A 19,736-nucleotide genomic window follows, 5' to 3' on the forward strand; every position below is an offset into this window, starting at 1 on the left:
TAACCAACTTTATTATGAGGCACAGGCCTGGGGCACAATTGTGATGACACATTTTTTTGGGGTGGATCATTTTAAATGAATGATATATACCCATTGATTGTTGTAGAATATAACTTATAAATGCTGCATGAGCTTAGTTCTACTATTATCATACCCCATCAGAACCCAAAATATAAGCCTGTTTTACTCCAATGTTTATAAACAATGTAATTGTAACCAAACACATGTTAAAGGTATTATTTTGATATGATGGTCTGTCAGTCCTTGCATCCATAGCTCAGTCTATGAGTTTGAGAGTGGTACATTTCTCCAACCCCATCCCTCCCTCATCTGCTTAACAAACACAGTGGTGGGGTGTTCGCTTTGTTATTGTTTGAACTGTAGACTGTCCTTTTAAGTTTAAAATAGCTGAATTCAAAATGAGGCATTCATAAATCAAATAACAAAATCCCCTTTTCTATTTAACCAATAACATTAGGTAAAAAGGTTTGTTTGACAAAAGTTGTTTATTTGGAAGATTTTGGCACATTTCATGTAATACACTGTAACTAGTAACAAGCAAGCAAAAACTTCAAAGCTCCTTTACTGCAATTCATGTAGCAACTCTATAGGCATACATTTCAGCTGGGAATTGTTTGGAATGTTTCGAAGGCAGACGGTAGGCTACCTTGGGGATTTCAAGGTGTCCAGTTTGATGACTAAATGACTTAATGACACCCCACCTGTGTTCTGTGAACGCTTGGAGCTGATTAGCCTACAGAAGGCAGTGCTCTCTGAGTCTCTGCAGCTCCTCTTCTCTTACAGCACAACCTCCCCTCTTAATCCCATCAATTGTCCCATCACTGTAACATAAGAAGCCAGTTAAGTAACGTTTACCACAAAATACCCTAATTAATCATACTCCAAAATAGGGAGATGATAGCAGCTGAAAGGAGAGCTCGACTCATCCTCCATTGACTTAAGCAGAATCCCCTCTCTCATGACCAATTTGTCACCAAAGATCTTCATCAAAATGTTATGTGAGATTCCCATCCATGAGAGTGAGAATAATTACTATTGGCACAGCTTACAGTAGGGCTTCTGACGTTTACCATGACAGGCTGTGACTCTCAGACTGATAGTTTAGGGCTGGTTAGTCTGGGTGTGCTGGATGGACCTCTGCTCTGTGAGATGGTGCAAAAGTCTACTTTTGGTGTGGAGGTGGAAATGATTAATTTGCCAGTAGCAGACTAAGCTATAGTCTTCTTGCTCCTCACTGGTGTTACGTTACGTACAGCGCTTGTGTTTCCCCCTTATTTTCTCAGGTTGAGTCTTGTACTGGAGGCAGGAATTAGCGATCTCCACTAGATGGGCCAGCTGCAAAGTCAAAATTGTCTATATTGTAAAAATACATGCATTTTTTGGCTTTTTGGTCTTAATGATATGGTTAGGGTTAGGCATTAGGTTTAGCAGTGTGGTTAAGGTTAGGGTTAAGGATAGGGTTAGGTTTAGAATCAGATTGTATGACTCTGTGGCTGTGCGAGCTAGTGACTACTCTGCAGAGCTGCCTCCAGAACAAGAATCATGATGAAAAACGCTAACCTGCATTATTTTCACAACTTCTTTATAAAGAAGTTAAAGTTAGAGCGTTCACAGACTTCCCTGGAGAGGAATCTCATTGTAGCTTTGGGAGATGGGGGAGGGGACAGAGGATACAGGGATCTGCTTCTCGTCAAGGAAACAGCCACTCTTCTCCATTGCTGCTAGGCAGAGGTCTCAACAGGCGCCAGCCCCAAACCTCCTTTAGTGCTGTCACTCACCGTAGATCCCTTTCCCTTGTAGGGTTCCTCCTGCACTCAGTGCACTATATACACCACACGCTCTGCACCTGAGATGCGTCTGTCACTGGCCCCCTACACTGGCAGCCAGCCCTTATGGAGATTTATATCTGTATCTTGTCTGCAAACATAGGCTGCATTCACACAGGCAGTCCAATTCTGATATTCTTTTCACTAATTGGTATTTTGACCAATCAGATCAGCTCTGAAAAAGATCTGATGTGATTAGTCAAAATACCAATTAGTGGAAAAAATATCAGAATTGGGCTGCATGTGTAAACGCAGCCATAGAAGCTTAAATGTGTGCAATTTATATGGCCATGCTTCTCTGTGCTCCAAAATCAGATCTTCTCAATGTGTCTCGATGGTACTTCCTTTGATATTGATGTGTTAAGAATGTTGTGTTCATTTAATTAACCTCCATACTAACTTCATGAAACATATCTTTATGGTACATCAATTACGAGATAGTTAATGAGAATGTACATGGTGAAATGGTAATTACACGTTAATAACCCAAGAGTAGGGCCATATGGCACCATTTGGTACCAGTAGTAGTTACCAGTTGTGTAGTTTTATTTGAAGTATAACAGAAAGTATTTGTTATCAAACCATTTCCTTTTAGACACTAATGGAAACAGTTGGATACATTATTAATTGTGCAACCACTAGATGTCTCTGTAAGACTGGCCTAATATGAACTATGTCTCCAAATTCTCTTGAGAGTACAGCAGTCCTGTACCTACAGGTAACTGACAAAATAAAGGAAACACTTAAATGAGGGAGTAAATGAGGGATACAAAGTGAGGGATACAGGTGTGGTTCCTGAGTTAATTCAGCTATTAACATCCCATACTGCTTAGGGTCATGCAGTGTATATAAAAATGTTCAGTTGCCTACCATGGCTGGGAGAAGAGATCTCAGTGACTTTGAAAGTGTCGACTCAAAGGAGCATAGTGGGTTTAAAATTGTGTGTGCGTGTGTGTGTGTGTGTGTGTGTGTGTGTGTGTTTCGGTCACCAGATCTCAACCCAACTGAACACTTATGGGAGATTATTGAGTGGCGCCTGAGACAGCGTTTTCCAGCAACAAAACACCATATGATGGAATTTCTCATGGAAGAATGGTGTCTCATCTCTCCAATAGAGTTCCAGAGACTAGTATAATCTATGCAGAGGAGCATTGAATCTCTTCTGGAAGCTGGTGGTGGCTCATCGGCCTATTAAGACACTTTATGTTGGTGCTTCCTTTATTTTGGCAGTCACCTGCATGTCAAATATCTTTTTTATTTAGCTTGACTGATGTGCAGAGTGGGCGCAATTAGGGACTTCAACATGATTCGATGGTTAATTGTGTACAGGCAAGCTAAATCAAGCACACCTTAAAACTTCTTAGGGCTGGGGCCTCCCGGGTGGCGCAGTGGTCTAAGGCACTGCATCGCAGTGCTAGCTGTGCCACCAGAGATTCTGGGTTTGAGCCCAGGCTCTGTCGCAGCCGGCCGCGACCGGGAGGCCCATGGGGCGGCACACAATTGGCCCAGCGTCGTCCGGGTTAGGGAGGGTTTGGCCGGCAGGGATATCCTTGTCTCATCGTGCACTAGTGACTCCTGTGGCTGGCCAGGCGCAGTGCACGCTGACCAGGTCGCTAGGTGTACGATGTTTCCTCTGACACATTGGTGCGGCTGGCTTCCGGTTTGGATGTGCATTGTGTCAAGAAGCAGTGCGGCTTGGTTAGGTACGGGAGTTGCAGCGATGAGACAAGACAGTAACTACCAATTGGATACCACGAAATTGGGGAGAAAAAGGGGGGTGAAAAAAAAATATAATAATACCGAAATAAAAAAAACTTCTTAGGGCTAGGTGTCCCGCTCGTTCAACTTGCAGAGAAAGGAATCTGAAAATCTACCCCTAAACTTTCTTTTAACAAGTCAAAATACATTTCTATTTACTCCTCAGATACCCTAAAATGTAATCAAACTAGAAGTATGTTCAACTGATTTTAGCATGTGCGTAATGTCTTCATGGCGCACGCAAACACGAATTTCCAAGACTGTGTCCCTCTACTAAAACTGATATTTCTTATTCGTTTTTGAAGTTACAATCCTGAAACCTTGAACATAGACTGCTGACACCCTGTGGAAGTCATAGGAATTGCATCCAGGAAGTTAATTTTCAATATGACCTTTCTCTTGCATTTCTAAGAGGATGGTCTCTCAAAAAAATAAAACTTCCGGTTGGTTTCTCTTTGGGTTTTATCCTACCATATCTATTGTGTTATATTCTCCTACATTATTTTAACATTTCTACAAACTTCAAAGTGTTTTCTTTCCAATGGTTCCAATTATATGCATATCCTGGCTTCAGGGCCTGAGCTACAGGCAGTTTACTTTGGGCACGTCATTCAGACAGAAAGTGGAGAAAAAAGGGGCCAGCCCTAAGACGTTTTTTAAGTATTTGGTAGTATTTGACATCAGAAAATACTTAAAGTAAGCACAAAAGTGATTTTTCATAACTGCATGTACAAGAGGAGGCTGGTGAAAGGAGCTATAGGAGAGCTGGCTCAATGTAATGGCTGGAATGGAATTAATGGAACAGAGTCAAACATGTGGTTTCCATATTTTTGATGTGCTTGATACCTTTCCGTTTATTCCATTCAAGCCATTACAATGAGCCCGTACTCCTATAGCTCCTCCCACCACCCTCTAGCATGTACTTATACTAGCCCCTTTTACAGCATGTTATTCCACTGGTAGTGCCCTGGTACAAGATCTCAAGCAAGGCTTGGAAAACATCCCCATCTGGTGGTAGTGGTGAGACATGTGGCAGGTTCTACAGTTTTGTGTGGATGTAGACCTAAAAGACCTGGTCTTTCCCAACTGGTCTTTCCCAACTGAAATCAACTGGATCTTGTAGTTACTAAACCAGCTGATTTTGATAAGGGCCATGTCTGAATAAAACCTTGGGAATGCTGATAGTAATGTAGATGGATCCATGGTAACAGACAGTGTTAGTTCACTCCATTGTTATTAACCAAGGTTTACTGAGACCCAGATATTCAAGAGCCTGCTGGTGTGGTACAGAGAGGGTACAAAATAGGCTATTGTTAGGATATTATATTGAAACCTTGAGTTAATTTTCAAACTAAAAGGTATATGGGTGAAATCGTTTGATGGATTAGGATGTGCAATATGTATTGTAATAAGAATGACTAGATTGTGCAGATCATGAAGACAGTGAAATTACACTTCAATGTTTGAAGTGAAACTGATTGGAATTTATCGATGTGTTCAATTACATCGTCATCCTCATTCCTTTGAGAGAGAGGCCAAGGGCACAATTCGTTCAAACCCTTTATATATACAGTGCCTTGCAAAAGTATTCACCTCCCTTGGCATTTTTCCTATTTTGTTGCATTACGTTGTTGAATTAATTAGGATCCACGTTTGTTGTATGGCATATATGATTACTTAACTATAGCACACTGTCCTCCATCCGCTTTTTCTTCATCTATCTTTAGTTAAATTCAATCTCATTCTTGTCCCTGGGTATTTCCCCAGTCAAATGAAGGGATTGTGGAGAGATTGCCTGTTGGATATAATCCTCCACTGCTCTTCTCAGTCATACTCCATTTCACTGCACATCTGATTTGTCACGCTGCCGATGAATATGTAAAGTTTTATGGGAAGAGAAAGACATAATGAATATCTAATGCAGAGGGAGAAGCAGGATCTGCTTACCGCATTGATAATAGTGCAATGATCTTATCACATTGTTGACAGACAGTGTACAGATATTTTGGAGGCATGGTGGCCAGCCTAATGATGTTAATGAAGAGTAATTACATGTAATTCTTCCAAGATAGATTATATTTAATCTGCCACATTTCCTAACATCAAATCCGTGAGAATATATTGGAGGGGTTGCAAGAGGGTTGAGCTAGATGATCTGTGACATTCATCCATCATCTGTTTTAAAGGCATGGTACAATAGGCCTCTAAGAAGACTTGCTTTTCTGTTCATGGCTTTATCAAGCGAGTGCAGAATGCCCACTCATCTCACATGTTGAGTAAGGTGTGCGGAGCACCTCTAGACAAAATACATGTGCTTTATGTCCATTATGTATTTTTCTCCAGTGAAGAGAATGCCCCCCTGTGGTCAGATGCAACCCCACCAGTAAATCTCTGCTTTGATTGTCTCCTCGCAAACGCATGACGTGTTATCATAAAAGACTAATAGAGAAGTACATTTTTGTTCCAGGGAATGGTCCTGCCTTGCACTTGGATTCCTTTAAGGATATTAAAAGCCCCAATGCAGTCAAAAACTAGATTTTCCTGTGTTTTATATCATATTGTAGAATAGCTGATGTAACTAACACTGTAAAATTGTGAAAACATGTCCTGATAGTTGCTTGTTGAAAATACAATCTACACAGTACCTTCCAATCAGCAGGTTTGCATGGGTGGTAGTTTTGGCTTTCAATGGTGACATCACCATGTGGTATATTGGTTAATAGACCAATAACAAAGAGAGTTCCAAATTTCTTTGCCAATAATAGCTCAAACACACCGGTAGGATTGTCAAACTTTTGCCAGCTGACAGTACTTAGCACCTCTGAACAGTGTCGGCAGTCCATCTCTTTTGTGTTCACACAGCAGTCATCAGCCACTCAGCCTGCAACCAGAAGTTTGCAGTTATTCTACAATTACTGCATTCAAAATACCACATATGATGGCATTTACTACACTTTTACTGCAGTTTCTAAACTGCAATATTTTTTTGTAAGGGCAGTTGCGTTGTTTGGCTATGCATTTGCTATGCATTTAGTGTTGTGTGTATTGTGCTGCACTTGCCACCCCATTTGTGTCATATGAAGTGTGCGTGACTGCTTTGCTCAGTTAGCAAGCTAACCTTAGCTAGCTAGCTTGTAGCTAACTAATAAGCTAGTGCACTCTATAAAACCAAACAAAAAATCATTCTTCATGCACAAAACTCTGAAGTTAGACGTGAAAGATGTAGACTTGCTCTAGAAAAAAATATGTATTGCTTTAGTTAGAACAATTCTGATAAAAGGGTATGGATTAGACTGTAAAAAGTGCCACTACCTTTTCCTTTTTCTTGTCACTCCTGTCAGAGATTCATGCTCTCTGATTGGCTCAAAGTCAAGTTGTTGGCCACCGAGGAGCATTGCGATTCTACAAGTAGAAACATCAGGTTCATTGGTACCAGGTCGGTATGCAGCAGGTGAGTCTTTTGTTCTAGCAGTAAAGGGAACGGCCTCCTACTGTGAAAAGTACCTACCGGCAGTCTATCGGCAGTCAGAAAATTCTTGCTTGAGAAATATTTATTTCCTAAAAAGCAATTTTTGTCCATTTTGATGGAAATCTATTACAGTAAGGTACTTAATTGTTGACCAGAATTGTTTTCAGATTGATATAAAAATGGCTGAATTGGGTCTTTAAACATCTAGACTTGTAGTAAAAGAGGCTAGTGCACTGCACTGTGCAAGAGAATGGGCTGATGACTTCCATGTGAGTGCCTCTTTAAAAGCAGAACATGTTGGAATTACTCTATGCAGAGAAGCTGCATCACCTATCCCTGGGACTGGAGTGCTGCTGATGAGAAAGCCCTACAGGACTCTTCCAAATTGGCATGAAATTATATCTGCCTCTGACTGAGATAGCGGTCATGCAGCCACTTGCGTACCGCTCTCTCTTTTCCTGGGGCACTCCAATGATACAGGCACTTTGCAGTTTCAGCTCGTTTGTGCTCAAGTTTAAGAAAGTTAATTTTCATAAGGACATGCTCTATTTGTCCTTGTTTCCTACTTCATGGGTCCTAGCAGATTTGTCACAGCCAGAAAGCACTGAGGAGATATCGCTGGCTTGTGTAATATTCTATGGTATTGGTAGCAAGCTTCCCTATTCTGAATCAGACTTGAGATCAATATTGGCCATTGTGATATGCACATCTACTCTCAAGTGATGGAACTGCTTGTAATATCATCAGACAAATAACAACTCATTACAGTGGAATTATTTATAGATATTCACTTGCTAATAATTGCACTTCTTTTTCAGATTTGAAGTTTAGATGTACAGTATATGTTAGCAGAACAAAGTTTACATGTTAGTAAAATGAACGCAGTCAACACATTTGATATCATATGCCAGATATGATAATAGTTTATTTCTAATCAGCAAAGACACACAGATGATACATTTGTATCTTTCATAAGTTTCAGCACAGAGAAAAACCCCATACATATCTACAGTATGGGTATATATGTAGATGAGTATGTATTAAAGTGCAAGTGATTTACAAGGATCAATCATGCTTAACATACAGTAGCTACTGTATTAGGAACTTCAGCAAGCAATCTCCTCAAATGTCTTACTGATTCATTTCATCTACGAATTTGAAAGTAAAGTAACTGTCACTACGATTAAGATGTAATTCTTATTAATCACCCCAGTAGTTTTAATTCTGGCAAAACATGTATACTGTATTTATATTGATTTCAAGTCTTGAGAAGAACGAGTACCATGAAGTTCCAGAGTTCAGGGAGCCCAGTCCCCAGCCTGCCCTAAAGTATAGTGTATCAAAAGAAACTGCTGCTGACGATTTCACTATGGATAGATTTAGCTATAGATCTAGCTAATAATCCAGTAGGCCTCCCACCAAAATTCACCCTAATCTTGACTTGCAACAAATAGCGTAGCCCTTTCCTGCAGTCAAATGACCAAATCGCCGCCCTCTGGTGGCCTCATGGGTGGAATTATTCATATTTGTATAATTCATAAACATTTCTTTTTTTAACGCATAAAATCTGGTGTTTCTTTGCAAACGGTTTTGTTATATTTCAGTATTCTGTGATGTATACAAAGTGTAATATTGTGATGCAAACTCCAAATGTAATACATTTCAACTCTATATCTGACATGGTACAGGTGTCTTCATTTTTCAAGCCCATAACCATGTGTGTGAGGTGTATACTTTTGTTTCAAAGGGTGCGTTCGTAAATCCACTCTGGCTATCTACGCCGATATCCGGGAACTCTTGTCTGAGTGTGCAAGAGCGCAGAATAACTGAGCAATTTATGACCGGTGTCAGTAAATGTTGGCAAAAAAACGTTATTAAATTGTTGCCAGCAGCACAGTTAGTCAACAATGCTCTACATAACATGAAAACCACCTCTGCTAGGGCTAGTAAAATGGTCAGAGTGAGGTTTTCTGTCATTTGTGTCTGGAAGTAGCTAGCAAGCAAGCCAACTTCAGCCAGTTAGCTTGGGTGCTTAAGTGCAGTTGTGAGGTCAGAAAGCTTGGATCAACCCTACTCCTCGTCCAGAGTGTGCAGTGTGTGCTCTGAAAAAGCTATGAATTTACGAACGCCCAGAGCGCACTTCAGAGTGAATTTATGAACACATCTAAAGTAGATTTGTTTAAGACTACCAAGAAACACTGTGTGACCCTGATTTAGCCCACTGCACTAAAAGGCTAATGAACAAAACATGTCTTGAAATAACAAAATATGATTTGTAAGTCTGTTAATTTAATTCTCAGACTTTCATACACCACCTTTAAACGAAAACACACATTCTAAAATACGATAATGAACCATCTAGGTTTGGGCACATCCTCATTAGAACAGACATTCAATATAAGATACATTCTCTGAAGTTACCCAGAACTTGGATGTATAAGCATAGTCTCAAGGGAGAGGAAATAAACAGAATACCATTGGCATATATTCACTGCAAGCAACATTCAAAGAAATGTACAAATTCCAGAAGAAGTGCCAAACTGAATGTAAATGTTAAAATGCAAGTATACAGATTGATGCCAGGTTCTGTGAATGGGTTTTTACCAAAGATATCCAAGTAAATGTTTTAGGGGGAAATTATAATCCATCATACAAGGGAGCAAGCTATTCTTTAGCAGCAACTGTTCTGGATTTGTCCAGCTATTACAGACACAGAGATATTAACAGTACAGAATGGACGTAGCCCCAACCCATCACAAGTGTTGAACGATTCAATGGCCCTTTAGTGGTCATAAGAGATGCAAAGTGCACATGTAACATAAGTAATACAGCCTTATCATTTCTGAGGGATTTTTTTCCTTACTTTTTATTTTGAATATACACTATATTGCTACTAAAAGCAAGATATTATATCCCAAGAAAAATACTAAACAAAAAACAATTCAACAGAGACCACAGCAACAAACCCAGCAACAGAAAGGGGGAGTCCAGGGGCACATTGCATTGCCTGCTACTTCACTATAAGTATGGGAGCAAATAAGCTGCTGCCACATATATTCAGCATCAACTGGCTTTGTTTGTGACAAAGGGCATGTTTGTGTGTTACCGTGAATCCTCCATATAAGAGATTATTGCATAGGTTTGTGAGTTCCTAACATTTCAAATGATTTGGTATTGTAAAACCATCACATCTCTTTAACGTTCTTTTCCCCTATTGTACGTCTCCCTCAGCCAGGCATGTGCACTGTGAGAATACACTGCTCAAAGTCTTATGAATTAACCTCCCTCTATTGAAGCACTTATGGAGTTATGTCACTAGGGTAACCTTTCTGAGAGAAACATTATTTTGCATGATGTTAAGAATAGATTCAGCAAATGCTTTGCAGTTCCGTCTTCAAGTTTAGCTGTTTGTTAAATGTACAATGAATGGCTTGACCACAATTTCTCTCTACCTTTATAACATTATTAACTGGGTTTGGAAATTAAACACAAAGTCCCCTTGCAACAGTACATAAGTGACAATGTTGTTCCCCTATGTCCAGCACAGAGTCATACAATGGGTCCTATTCAGTCAACAGAGCGGAAAGTGTGGAGAGTGGCAGATACTTTAGTATTTGATCATGAGCCCCCATTGAAATAGGAGCCATGACCAAACTGCACTTTAAAATTGTATATCTGTAACTAAAACTACAGCAACATCATAAAATAACAACTTAAATAATATAGTAGGAAAATAAATATCAATATTATACCAACAAGGCTTTTAAATAGTCATTATCAACACTGGAAGTCAGTGTGTATGATCCAACCCCTCTGTGTCATATTCACCAGGGAGAATGTTGTTCATCAGTCCAAGGGGGTGACCTCTATCAATCTCAGGGGGTCCCCGCTCATAAGTTACACTGCTGGTCCATACTTATTGTAAAATGAGTGTTTCAGGACAGAACATATGTAGTTGTATCTAAACAATGCTATATTCTCTGGTATAGACGTTAGCTACACACCTTCCACCACATTTAAGTCTGTTTTGAATAACATTTTGGGTGGCTTCAAATTATTTGGTCGGTCTAAAGTAGCTTCCTGCGCAAAGTTGATTAGGATTGCTCTCATCTGAGGGACACGCCTCTCTCACAGAGCTGGCTGTGGCCATCTGAGACTAATAATGAATAAATAAATGAATCCTGTTTGTGTCAGTGACTATGTGACACTGATTTATATAGCACACTCATTTTACTAATCTCATCATAATATAGAAATATCTCACAAACTGTATGAAACATCTATTAATAATTATCTATTGATGAAGATATTGTTGACTTATCAATTGATATTCTACTAATGGATGCACATTTGAATATTGCAACCAACATTTTTTTGGGAACACTTGTGCTCAATAGATATGAACCATACCTGCAGGTTTATGTTTGAAATCCTAGACAGAAAACTTAGAGGGACATCATCCTCACTAGGCTCTCGGATGATACTTGGTTCTCAGATGATACTATATCAAGTATGGAAAGTGAACAGGGATGAACAGGGCCAAGTTGTGGTGCTACAATAACAACATGTTCAATGAACAAACAGTGTGAGTGATAAGAGTTAGGAAATAGTTTAGGGGAGGGGATCCTCTCAAACCTAAGGTACAATGTATCTCACACAACAACTCAAACTTTGATATTAAACATACTTGAAACACATTGGCTATTCTCTTAGAGGTGCATGTTATTTTCCAGCCTGGAGAGGAATGATTCTTAAATACCCAAGTGAAGAGACATCTGTTAGCTTGTTTATGAGGGGTGTGTGTAGTTTCTGGATCTGAGTGGGAGTTAGGAGCTGTCACCAGTGGCACGCTTCTTGCCTAAATGGCTGGCAGAGTCTCTGTTGCGTAGACCAGGCTGGATCTTATACATGTGTGGACCCATGGACCACTGCAAACTCCCACGGCCCTCCACTCCAGTTGGAACGGCAGCAGCAATAGCAGCAGCAGCCGAGGGGCAGGGCTTGTTCTGCAGCAGCTGGAAGAGAATGGTCATCTCTGGGCCAAGCCTGGACACCATACTGGCCCTCACCAGGTCCACAGTCTCCTCATCACAGTCCATCAGGCTCTGGAGGAGCTTACCATAAAACCTACAAGAGAATGCAGCATGCATTTTTGTTGCTGTACAATTTCAAAGTATGTTTTGGGAGCCCACTGAAATATATTTGCTTCAATAGAGTGAGTATATCAAATACATAGCTTTTGTTGTACTAAGATAAAGTTAAATAGAAATGGAAGCCCTTTGACCCACGTTTTCTAGGAACTCACCTGTTGGGGAAGTGGCTTGGGAGCTGTGCCACCTCTCCGATGGCATCTGGGTTGATGCGGGCGATAGTGCAGATATCCAGCTTGCTGTAGCACTCCTCCTGAACCTCTGAGATCATTCTTTGGAAGGTGGAGCAGCGGCGGATGGTGGGGAACACCTTTGAGGTGATGCCATTGGCAATGCACTTGAGGCTCTCTTTCACAAAGGCTTTGCCCTGCACAAAACCACATATCATAGTAATACCACAGAACATGACTCAACTTCAGTTAACAGGTTTAATCTACTGCAACATATTGTGTCAGATTTGAAGAGAGGAAGAATGATCATACCTGAGTGTCAAATTTAGCTGCACTGTACAGAAAGGACTTGCAGATGTCGTGCATGCCATCTGTGTCACATGTGGAGTTCTCCAGACAGGCGAAAGCTCCACAGCCTACTTGGAGGGCACTGTTCAGACAGCGTGCCACGTCAGCTGTAGACACCGAGAGGGAAGGGATCATTAGGCTACCATATACCTCTCAACAAGAAATGAAAGATAATCAGTCTGTATTGGTTGTGAACCAAACAAGGAAGTGATCTGATGAGAATTTTCATGCATAGTTGATTCTATGCCGATATCATCAATATTCAGACAAATTACAACTTGACTAGTCACTGGACACGTCAAACCCTTTAAGACTGGGAGACAATTTAGGATAATTACATTTCCTCTTCCTGGGAAAGAATTTGATGGATATTCCAGCATTTTGCTTCTTGGAACAGACTTGTGACCAACTGCACCACAAATACGCGAAGGTCTCTTATGGAGTCATGGCATGTCACACCCACGCACACTGGTGCGAGTGTTGCTTATTCAGGATCAGGTTCTGCTGACTTTCACTTTTGGCACCAGACCCCTTGTTTCCATTACCATCATATGTGACAAGGCAATATTATTATGCTTAATTGGAAGGTGTGCCAAACCACCTGACACTCATCACCATGAACTGTGCACACTTAACAGTACAGTCAAGTACCCTGCCCTCCATGGGTCACTGCCCCATTCCTCAGAAACAGATCTAATGTGCCACATAAATATAGCCTCACACTTAATATTAAAGAGCAAGCTGATATACACAGCTGTGTAAACTACTCTGACGAGGCAAATATCTAAAGTATCCAGAAAACCCCCAAATGTCTTCCAATGAGTGCCTCTAATGTCCATTTAGTAAGACTGGGACAAGTTCATGGTAGGCATACAGCAATTGTGACAATGAGTTGATGTACTGTACCAGAAATGGATGCACTCTCATTCATTGAACCTTTTGGGTCCAGCCGAGCCCACACTGTAATTAACTAGCAAATCAGCAATGAATCGCTATGGCTGTCAAGCAGATAAGTGATCTCTATGTGGTACAACACTCTAATCACTAATCAAACTGTCCCTCCACCGTGTTTCTCTCAGGTCGTTAGATAATTTCCACATTCTGTGGATGCACGCATAGAAATATAGAAATTGTATTTCTAAAGATGCACACCCCTTGGGTATCTCTTATTGGTAGGAGCAAGGAGGCCAATGCTGCAGATACTTAGTCTGATGTAACCTCTGCATTGATTTAAATAACAAATAAGGGCTTAATGATCACACCTAGATAACACCTCATTCATTCCCTTATCTCCAAATTTAGGCCTTTCACTGCTCTGCTCATTTTATGGGACTGTTAATACAGCTGACTTTCTGAGAATGTAGGCTATAGAAAACCATCTCATATACACATTTTTGGAAAGAGTGCATGAGCATTTATTCCATCAACTAATTTACCGGTAAACAGAATACATGGTGATAGACAGCCCCCTGCAATGTAGACCTAGGCCATTCATTATTTAGATTTTTTTATTGCTATTCAATATCGTCACTTTTAGGGGCCGTGCTTAGTTGAAAGATTTTATTTTCACTTTATTAATTGTAATTTGTGCAATATGTTACGAATTTGAAAAACGTATCATATTTTATGAATTCCAATTTTTTGTGGCTAACCTTAGCTAGGCGGCTAGGTGGCTAACGCTAACATTTGCTAAGTGGCTAACATTAGCTAAGCTAGGGGTTAGGGTTAGTGGTTTTGTTCATTCGGATCCCCATTAGCTTTAGTAGAAGCAGCAGCTACTCTTCTTGCAGCCCACCAAAAAAACATGACAAGTAACAAAACACTGATACACTGATAAACAAGGACAGTCACACAAATGTAAAATGCAATGATATACAAACAATACAACTAAAAAAGAATACAAATAATACAACAACAAAAAATCTGACTGTTAGAGTGTATCTGCTTGTGTGTCCCCTCACAGTCCCCGCCGTTCCATGAGTTATTTAATCTGTTTTTAAAAGTCAATTTTGCTGTTTGCTTGGTTATTGGAGATGGAAGAGAGTTCCATGCGATCATGGTTCTGTATAAAACTATGCCTTGCCATGAATTTGTTTTGGACTTGGGGACTGTGAAGAGACCCCTGGTGGCATATCTTGTGGGGTATGTATGGGTGTCTAGTTAAATAAAGGTTAAATAAATAATATAAATATATGGGTGTCTGAGCTGAATGTTATTTGATTATGTAGACAATTTTCATCACAGTAATATTTATCATAAAAACTAGACAAGATGCAGTACATTTCTTATCAACCCTCAATCAGGAAAGACTGACATGCATGTTGTTGATGGTAGTTCTGTATGTGCAGTTAAGGGCAAGGTGTGCTGCTCTGTTAGGAGTAGTTAGGTTAAAGGGTTAAGGTTAGGGTTAGCTAACATACTAAGTAGTTGCAAAGTGGTAAGTAGTTGCTAATTAGCTAAAGTTGTCCGTGGTGAGATTCGAACACACAACCTTTGGGTTGTTAGAAGTTTGCATTATACGCCAACCGATCTACCCTGACCAGCGACCCTACTTTTGTTTTTGCCTTAAGTAACCTTCCATGTTATATCATATGAATAAGTGTCCTGGATTTACATTTACTATGTTACGTCTAGTCTATGAGACCTGACTGGAATGAGTGGGTGGGGACGTACATCATGCCCAGTGGCGAAGCGTTATTCAGAGCAGGTTTGAGCCCCACCTGTTTAGCTAAAAAAAAAAAATTTAATTGCCTGTTTTGCATGCTATTTTGGCATTAATATGTGTCATGTATCAGTTTGCAAACAATGTAAAAAAACATAAATTGACTTAATAAAGCCACATACAAACATGGTCTCTTTTTGTTTTCTTGAGTAAGGCAGCTCCAAAATGCAGGTGTTTCAGCCTAGCTCAGTGCTTTCTGTGTTGGTGGGGCAGCCAGCGGAAAATACGGAGCGTAATGTTCTCTAGTTGCGCCATGATTGGCTCAGTGTTCTGTCACTCATGGGGACACTATGTCACCGCAGAATCTACGGGTAGAGCTAAAAAAATTCAAGCCCCTTGGGTGCTGCCATAGACTAACATTAGAAGTGCCCATCCATGAAGGCTCAATGTCATTGGCCACAGATAAAATAACGTCAAACCCCGTTATATCTTCCTTAGCTTTGATTGGACTGATCATGTCAACATCATACTTTCAAAATCTTAGCTAGCAAGCTAGACAAGCAGTCATGCATCAAGTCAGCAATCTACTGGCAAATCCTTTTCAATTCTTGTCATATGAAGAGAAATTATAGATAAAACGTATCGGTGCTCATTGGCCATAAACATTACACAAGTTGGAAAATCGCAAATTCAACAATTAGTGCTAATGCGCCACTGCAGCCCCGGGTTCGATTACAGGCTGTTTGCCCCACAAAGATTCACATGCTAAAATCGCCACTGATCACGCCACACATTGCACACTGTGCTTCTTTGAGTCTGGATATAACTCCTGGTCAATGGCCAACATTCTATCATCAAAGAAATGAACGTCTCCACATAGAGAAAGTTATAGGCCTCTAGTGGCCAAACGGCCATTTTAGCATGGGCAGCGCCATTGAGCGCTTCCATTTTAATGTAGTCAAGGATGGCTACAGGCTGCCACTTTCTTTCTTTTTTTTAGGAACTCAGTCGGTGTCTCAACTTACTGTTGAGAGTTAGAATAGTAAAATATACAGTTCGAAATTTGATTGTTCATCAACAGTTCTTCTCTTGTTTAGTCAGTCACTGACAGTCAGTCAGTTAGCTATGTCAGCTAACATTTTTTTTATTGGTAAGTTAGTCTAGCCAGTTATCTAAACTTGTAGTAATATTCACCGAATACCGACTGGGCACGCAGGGCACATGACCAGGGGTCCTGATCTTCAGGTGGCCCACATTGATTTTGTTAGTCATGCTCACTCAAAATGTGTAGAATTGCAGGAAATTATCTTTAAAACTGCCAACATTTCTATCCACCCCATGGCTAAAAGAGTAGAATTTCTGGAAATTAGATTGAAAAAATGCTAAAGTGTTTAGGGCCCCCAAAAGGCTAGAGCCGGCCCTGAATGTAGTCAACTGGGTGTGACTTCCAACTTCATTGGCTGATCCCTCCAAATCTCACTTAGGGCCCCCAAAAGGCTAGAGCCAGCCCTTAATGTAGTCAACTGGGTGGGACTTCCAACTTCCTTCCATTAGGAGGTATCAGCAAATCATGAAGAAGAAAAAAATAGACAACTTCAAAATGGAGATTGCCTCAATGGCGCTGCCCATGCTGTCACAGATGCTACAATGGCACAGATACAAAAATGAGTACTCTATCTATCTCTATGTGTTTCCACCCTCTTTGCTTTCACTTTGATAGGCCTATCCCCTTCAAGTTTGTTCTGGCATTAGGTGCTTCATTCATCCAGTCAAGACGGTAGCCAGTAGCCACAGGTGGGTGCAGTAGTCCGTATTTATTTAGCCTATAGCAATAGTATCTTCACTTTACACTGGTGACTGCTTTGAAGAATATCAATACATTTCAAATGTGATGGGTCCATAGTTTTTTCCAAACACTTGTAAATAATTTATTTTGTGGTAAAAAAAATATATCATTAACGGTGCGTAAAGCAATATTGCAGGTAGACTAATGTATGACATTTGCAACACTGAAACGACATTACTTGTTGAGCACGTGACAAAATCTATAAGCAAAACAAGTGTTTGTAATACAGTAAAGGAAGTGACCAAATAACCATTGATCCACACGATACAAGTGGGCTCATCTGCATCAATGCATTTCCATATCTGTCCTAAAAGAAATATGAATATCTCTCATGTTCTCTCCTCGGGTTTAACCAACCCACACGACCATTAATTCAAAGACATTTGTTCATAGACCATTTATTCAACATCTGATGGTGGTATACAGCTTTCAAGCACAGGTGTCAGTCACTGCGAAACTCGCACTCATCTGTTGCCGGTAAAACACCGGTAACGGTGAGTAACCTATCCTTGTTCGAGCTATTCATTATTCTGTCGATCAAGGCGTTCGTTCACTTGGAAACAGAGCTGCATATCATGAAATGGCAAACATTCCCCCTCATACTGTGCAGTGCATACAAGGTAATATAGGATTTAAAAAAATATGTGCATGAGAACACCCATCCGCTCAAAAATATGCAATATTGTAAAAGAGACTGTTTGTTACTTACAGGGGGTATTTGCTGAAAAGCGGGCTCTTCTGGGTGAATACGACTCGTTCTGATCCAGTTCATATGCAGATGCAATCAGCACCATTAGAAGAAAAAGTCCGGTCCTCAAAGGCATTGTTCAATAATCACTGATGATCTAACAAAATACAAATAGTGTTTCTTGCTTATCTGATTTATAGTTCATACAGCTCTGAAGATGCACAGTGCCGTGTTTTCAACAATGTAAATCTATTAGGTTACTAAGTAGGCTACCATCTACACAATGCGGCTTCCCTGGACCGTTCACTGATTTCTTTTGACGAGCATGACAGATAGAGCGCTGGTCTGCATGGGTTTATATCGGACTGCGCACACTACGAGTCTCCTGGTTAGCCCAATCAAAACACAGCATCCACGACCAGGCTTTCTCTCTCCACGACCATGCTTTCTCTCTCCAGTCGCCTAATTGATTGATCATTTTACTGTAGCGTACATTGAAATTCAACTAATGTGGTCTTGGGTAGCCTATTACGCGACAATGATAGCCTACACACATTATTATTTGAGTTGATAAAACAATGAAGCTTTAGTGCCTCTTGCCATCTCAAGTCAAACTGAGTTCATTAGCCTATTTATTCAGTCAAAATTGACATTCATTTATTGTTATAGTCAATGTCTTTCGGTGTATCTGTTCTCTTCAACCAACCTTTGACTGGCATATTCACTTGATTGATTGTTAATTATGTTTCTGTGCGCCATATGCAAACTTTAGTAAGCGTGAAATAGATTTAATGTTACCTGATGTTACCTGAACCCATGCAAACCAATACCATATAGGCCTTTTCTGCAATTTCCATTTGCTAAAATAGACTGGACAGATTGGTGGCAACATTGAGACTGGGTAAGTTCTCGACAACCAATGGCATGGTCCAGTCCAATTTATGTCAACACGAATGTATCAATTGCATCTTGAAACAATGCTCAATTACTTTATTATGTTTATGTATTGCCTACCGGAATGAATAGATGACATAATGTGTATACGTTATACTGCTTAGGCTAATAGATGTGATTTAATAACCTGCGATTTTAGTCAAATGGATTGCGCGCTTTGTCGTACATAAATGTCGTAGAAAAAATATCAACTGAAGTTATTCAAATGATTAGACTTTTATCGCATTGGCATTTTGCTGAACCATGCTCAATAAATGATACCATTGTTGGTTTAACGGATAGAATGTATTTAACATTGAGATAAACTACCTCATTATTGACATAAAGTATGTTATGAATGGATAACCATCATTGTTGACGTATTCCCTGCTTCGTGGCATGCCGGTGAGAGACTTAGCCAGGCACGGATCCAAACGAGTTGGAGCTACATGTGCCAAAGGGATGCCAATAAAGTGTCATCCATGTCTGAGCATAGCAACATCCTTGATCTATTCAAACATTAATCAATGGAAGGTAAACAAAGCCTATTAGAAACGTTTGGTTAACTGAATTCATGTAATTCAGTGTCAAATTGGTGATATTCCACATTACAGTGGCATTATGCCATGGTGTAATGCTGGTATCTCCATGTCAGTACATCCATCCATCTACTCATTTGTAGATGTATGTATAGCCTATGCTATTCTACTAGAGTGACTTTGGTGTAAAGCCAATGTAATACCTGAGCTTGATCCTCACTTTCTGGTCTTGGAAGCCGCTATGTGCAGGCTTTGGTTTCAGTCCAGCACTAACACACCTGATTCAACTTATTGCATTTTTGGACCAAACAAGAGAAACAAGAGAA

At 40.2% G+C, this 19,736-nt stretch overlaps 1 protein-coding gene across 1 annotated transcript; it reads right to left on the reverse strand.

Annotated features, from left to right (window-relative positions):
- Window positions 1–7,994: 7,994 nt before the first annotated feature.
- stc1 (stanniocalcin 1) lies at window positions 7,995–18,249 on the reverse strand. The gene is made up of 4 exons (XM_014160157.2): window positions 17,960–18,249; window positions 12,707–12,849; window positions 12,380–12,591; window positions 7,995–12,201 (listed from the first exon to the last, which is right to left on the reverse strand). The coding sequence occupies exons 1-4, from the start codon at window positions 18,072–18,074 to the stop codon at window positions 11,901–11,903; spliced, it is 771 nt and encodes a 256-aa protein (XP_014015632.1). The 5' UTR covers window positions 18,075–18,249; the 3' UTR covers window positions 7,995–11,900.
- Window positions 18,250–19,736: the final 1,487 nt, after the last annotated feature.

The sequence above is a fragment of the Salmo salar genome, chromosome ssa20, assembly GCF_905237065.1.
Source record: "Salmo salar chromosome ssa20, Ssal_v3.1, whole genome shotgun sequence".
Classification (NCBI taxonomy): domain Eukaryota; kingdom Metazoa; phylum Chordata; class Actinopteri; order Salmoniformes; family Salmonidae; genus Salmo; species Salmo salar.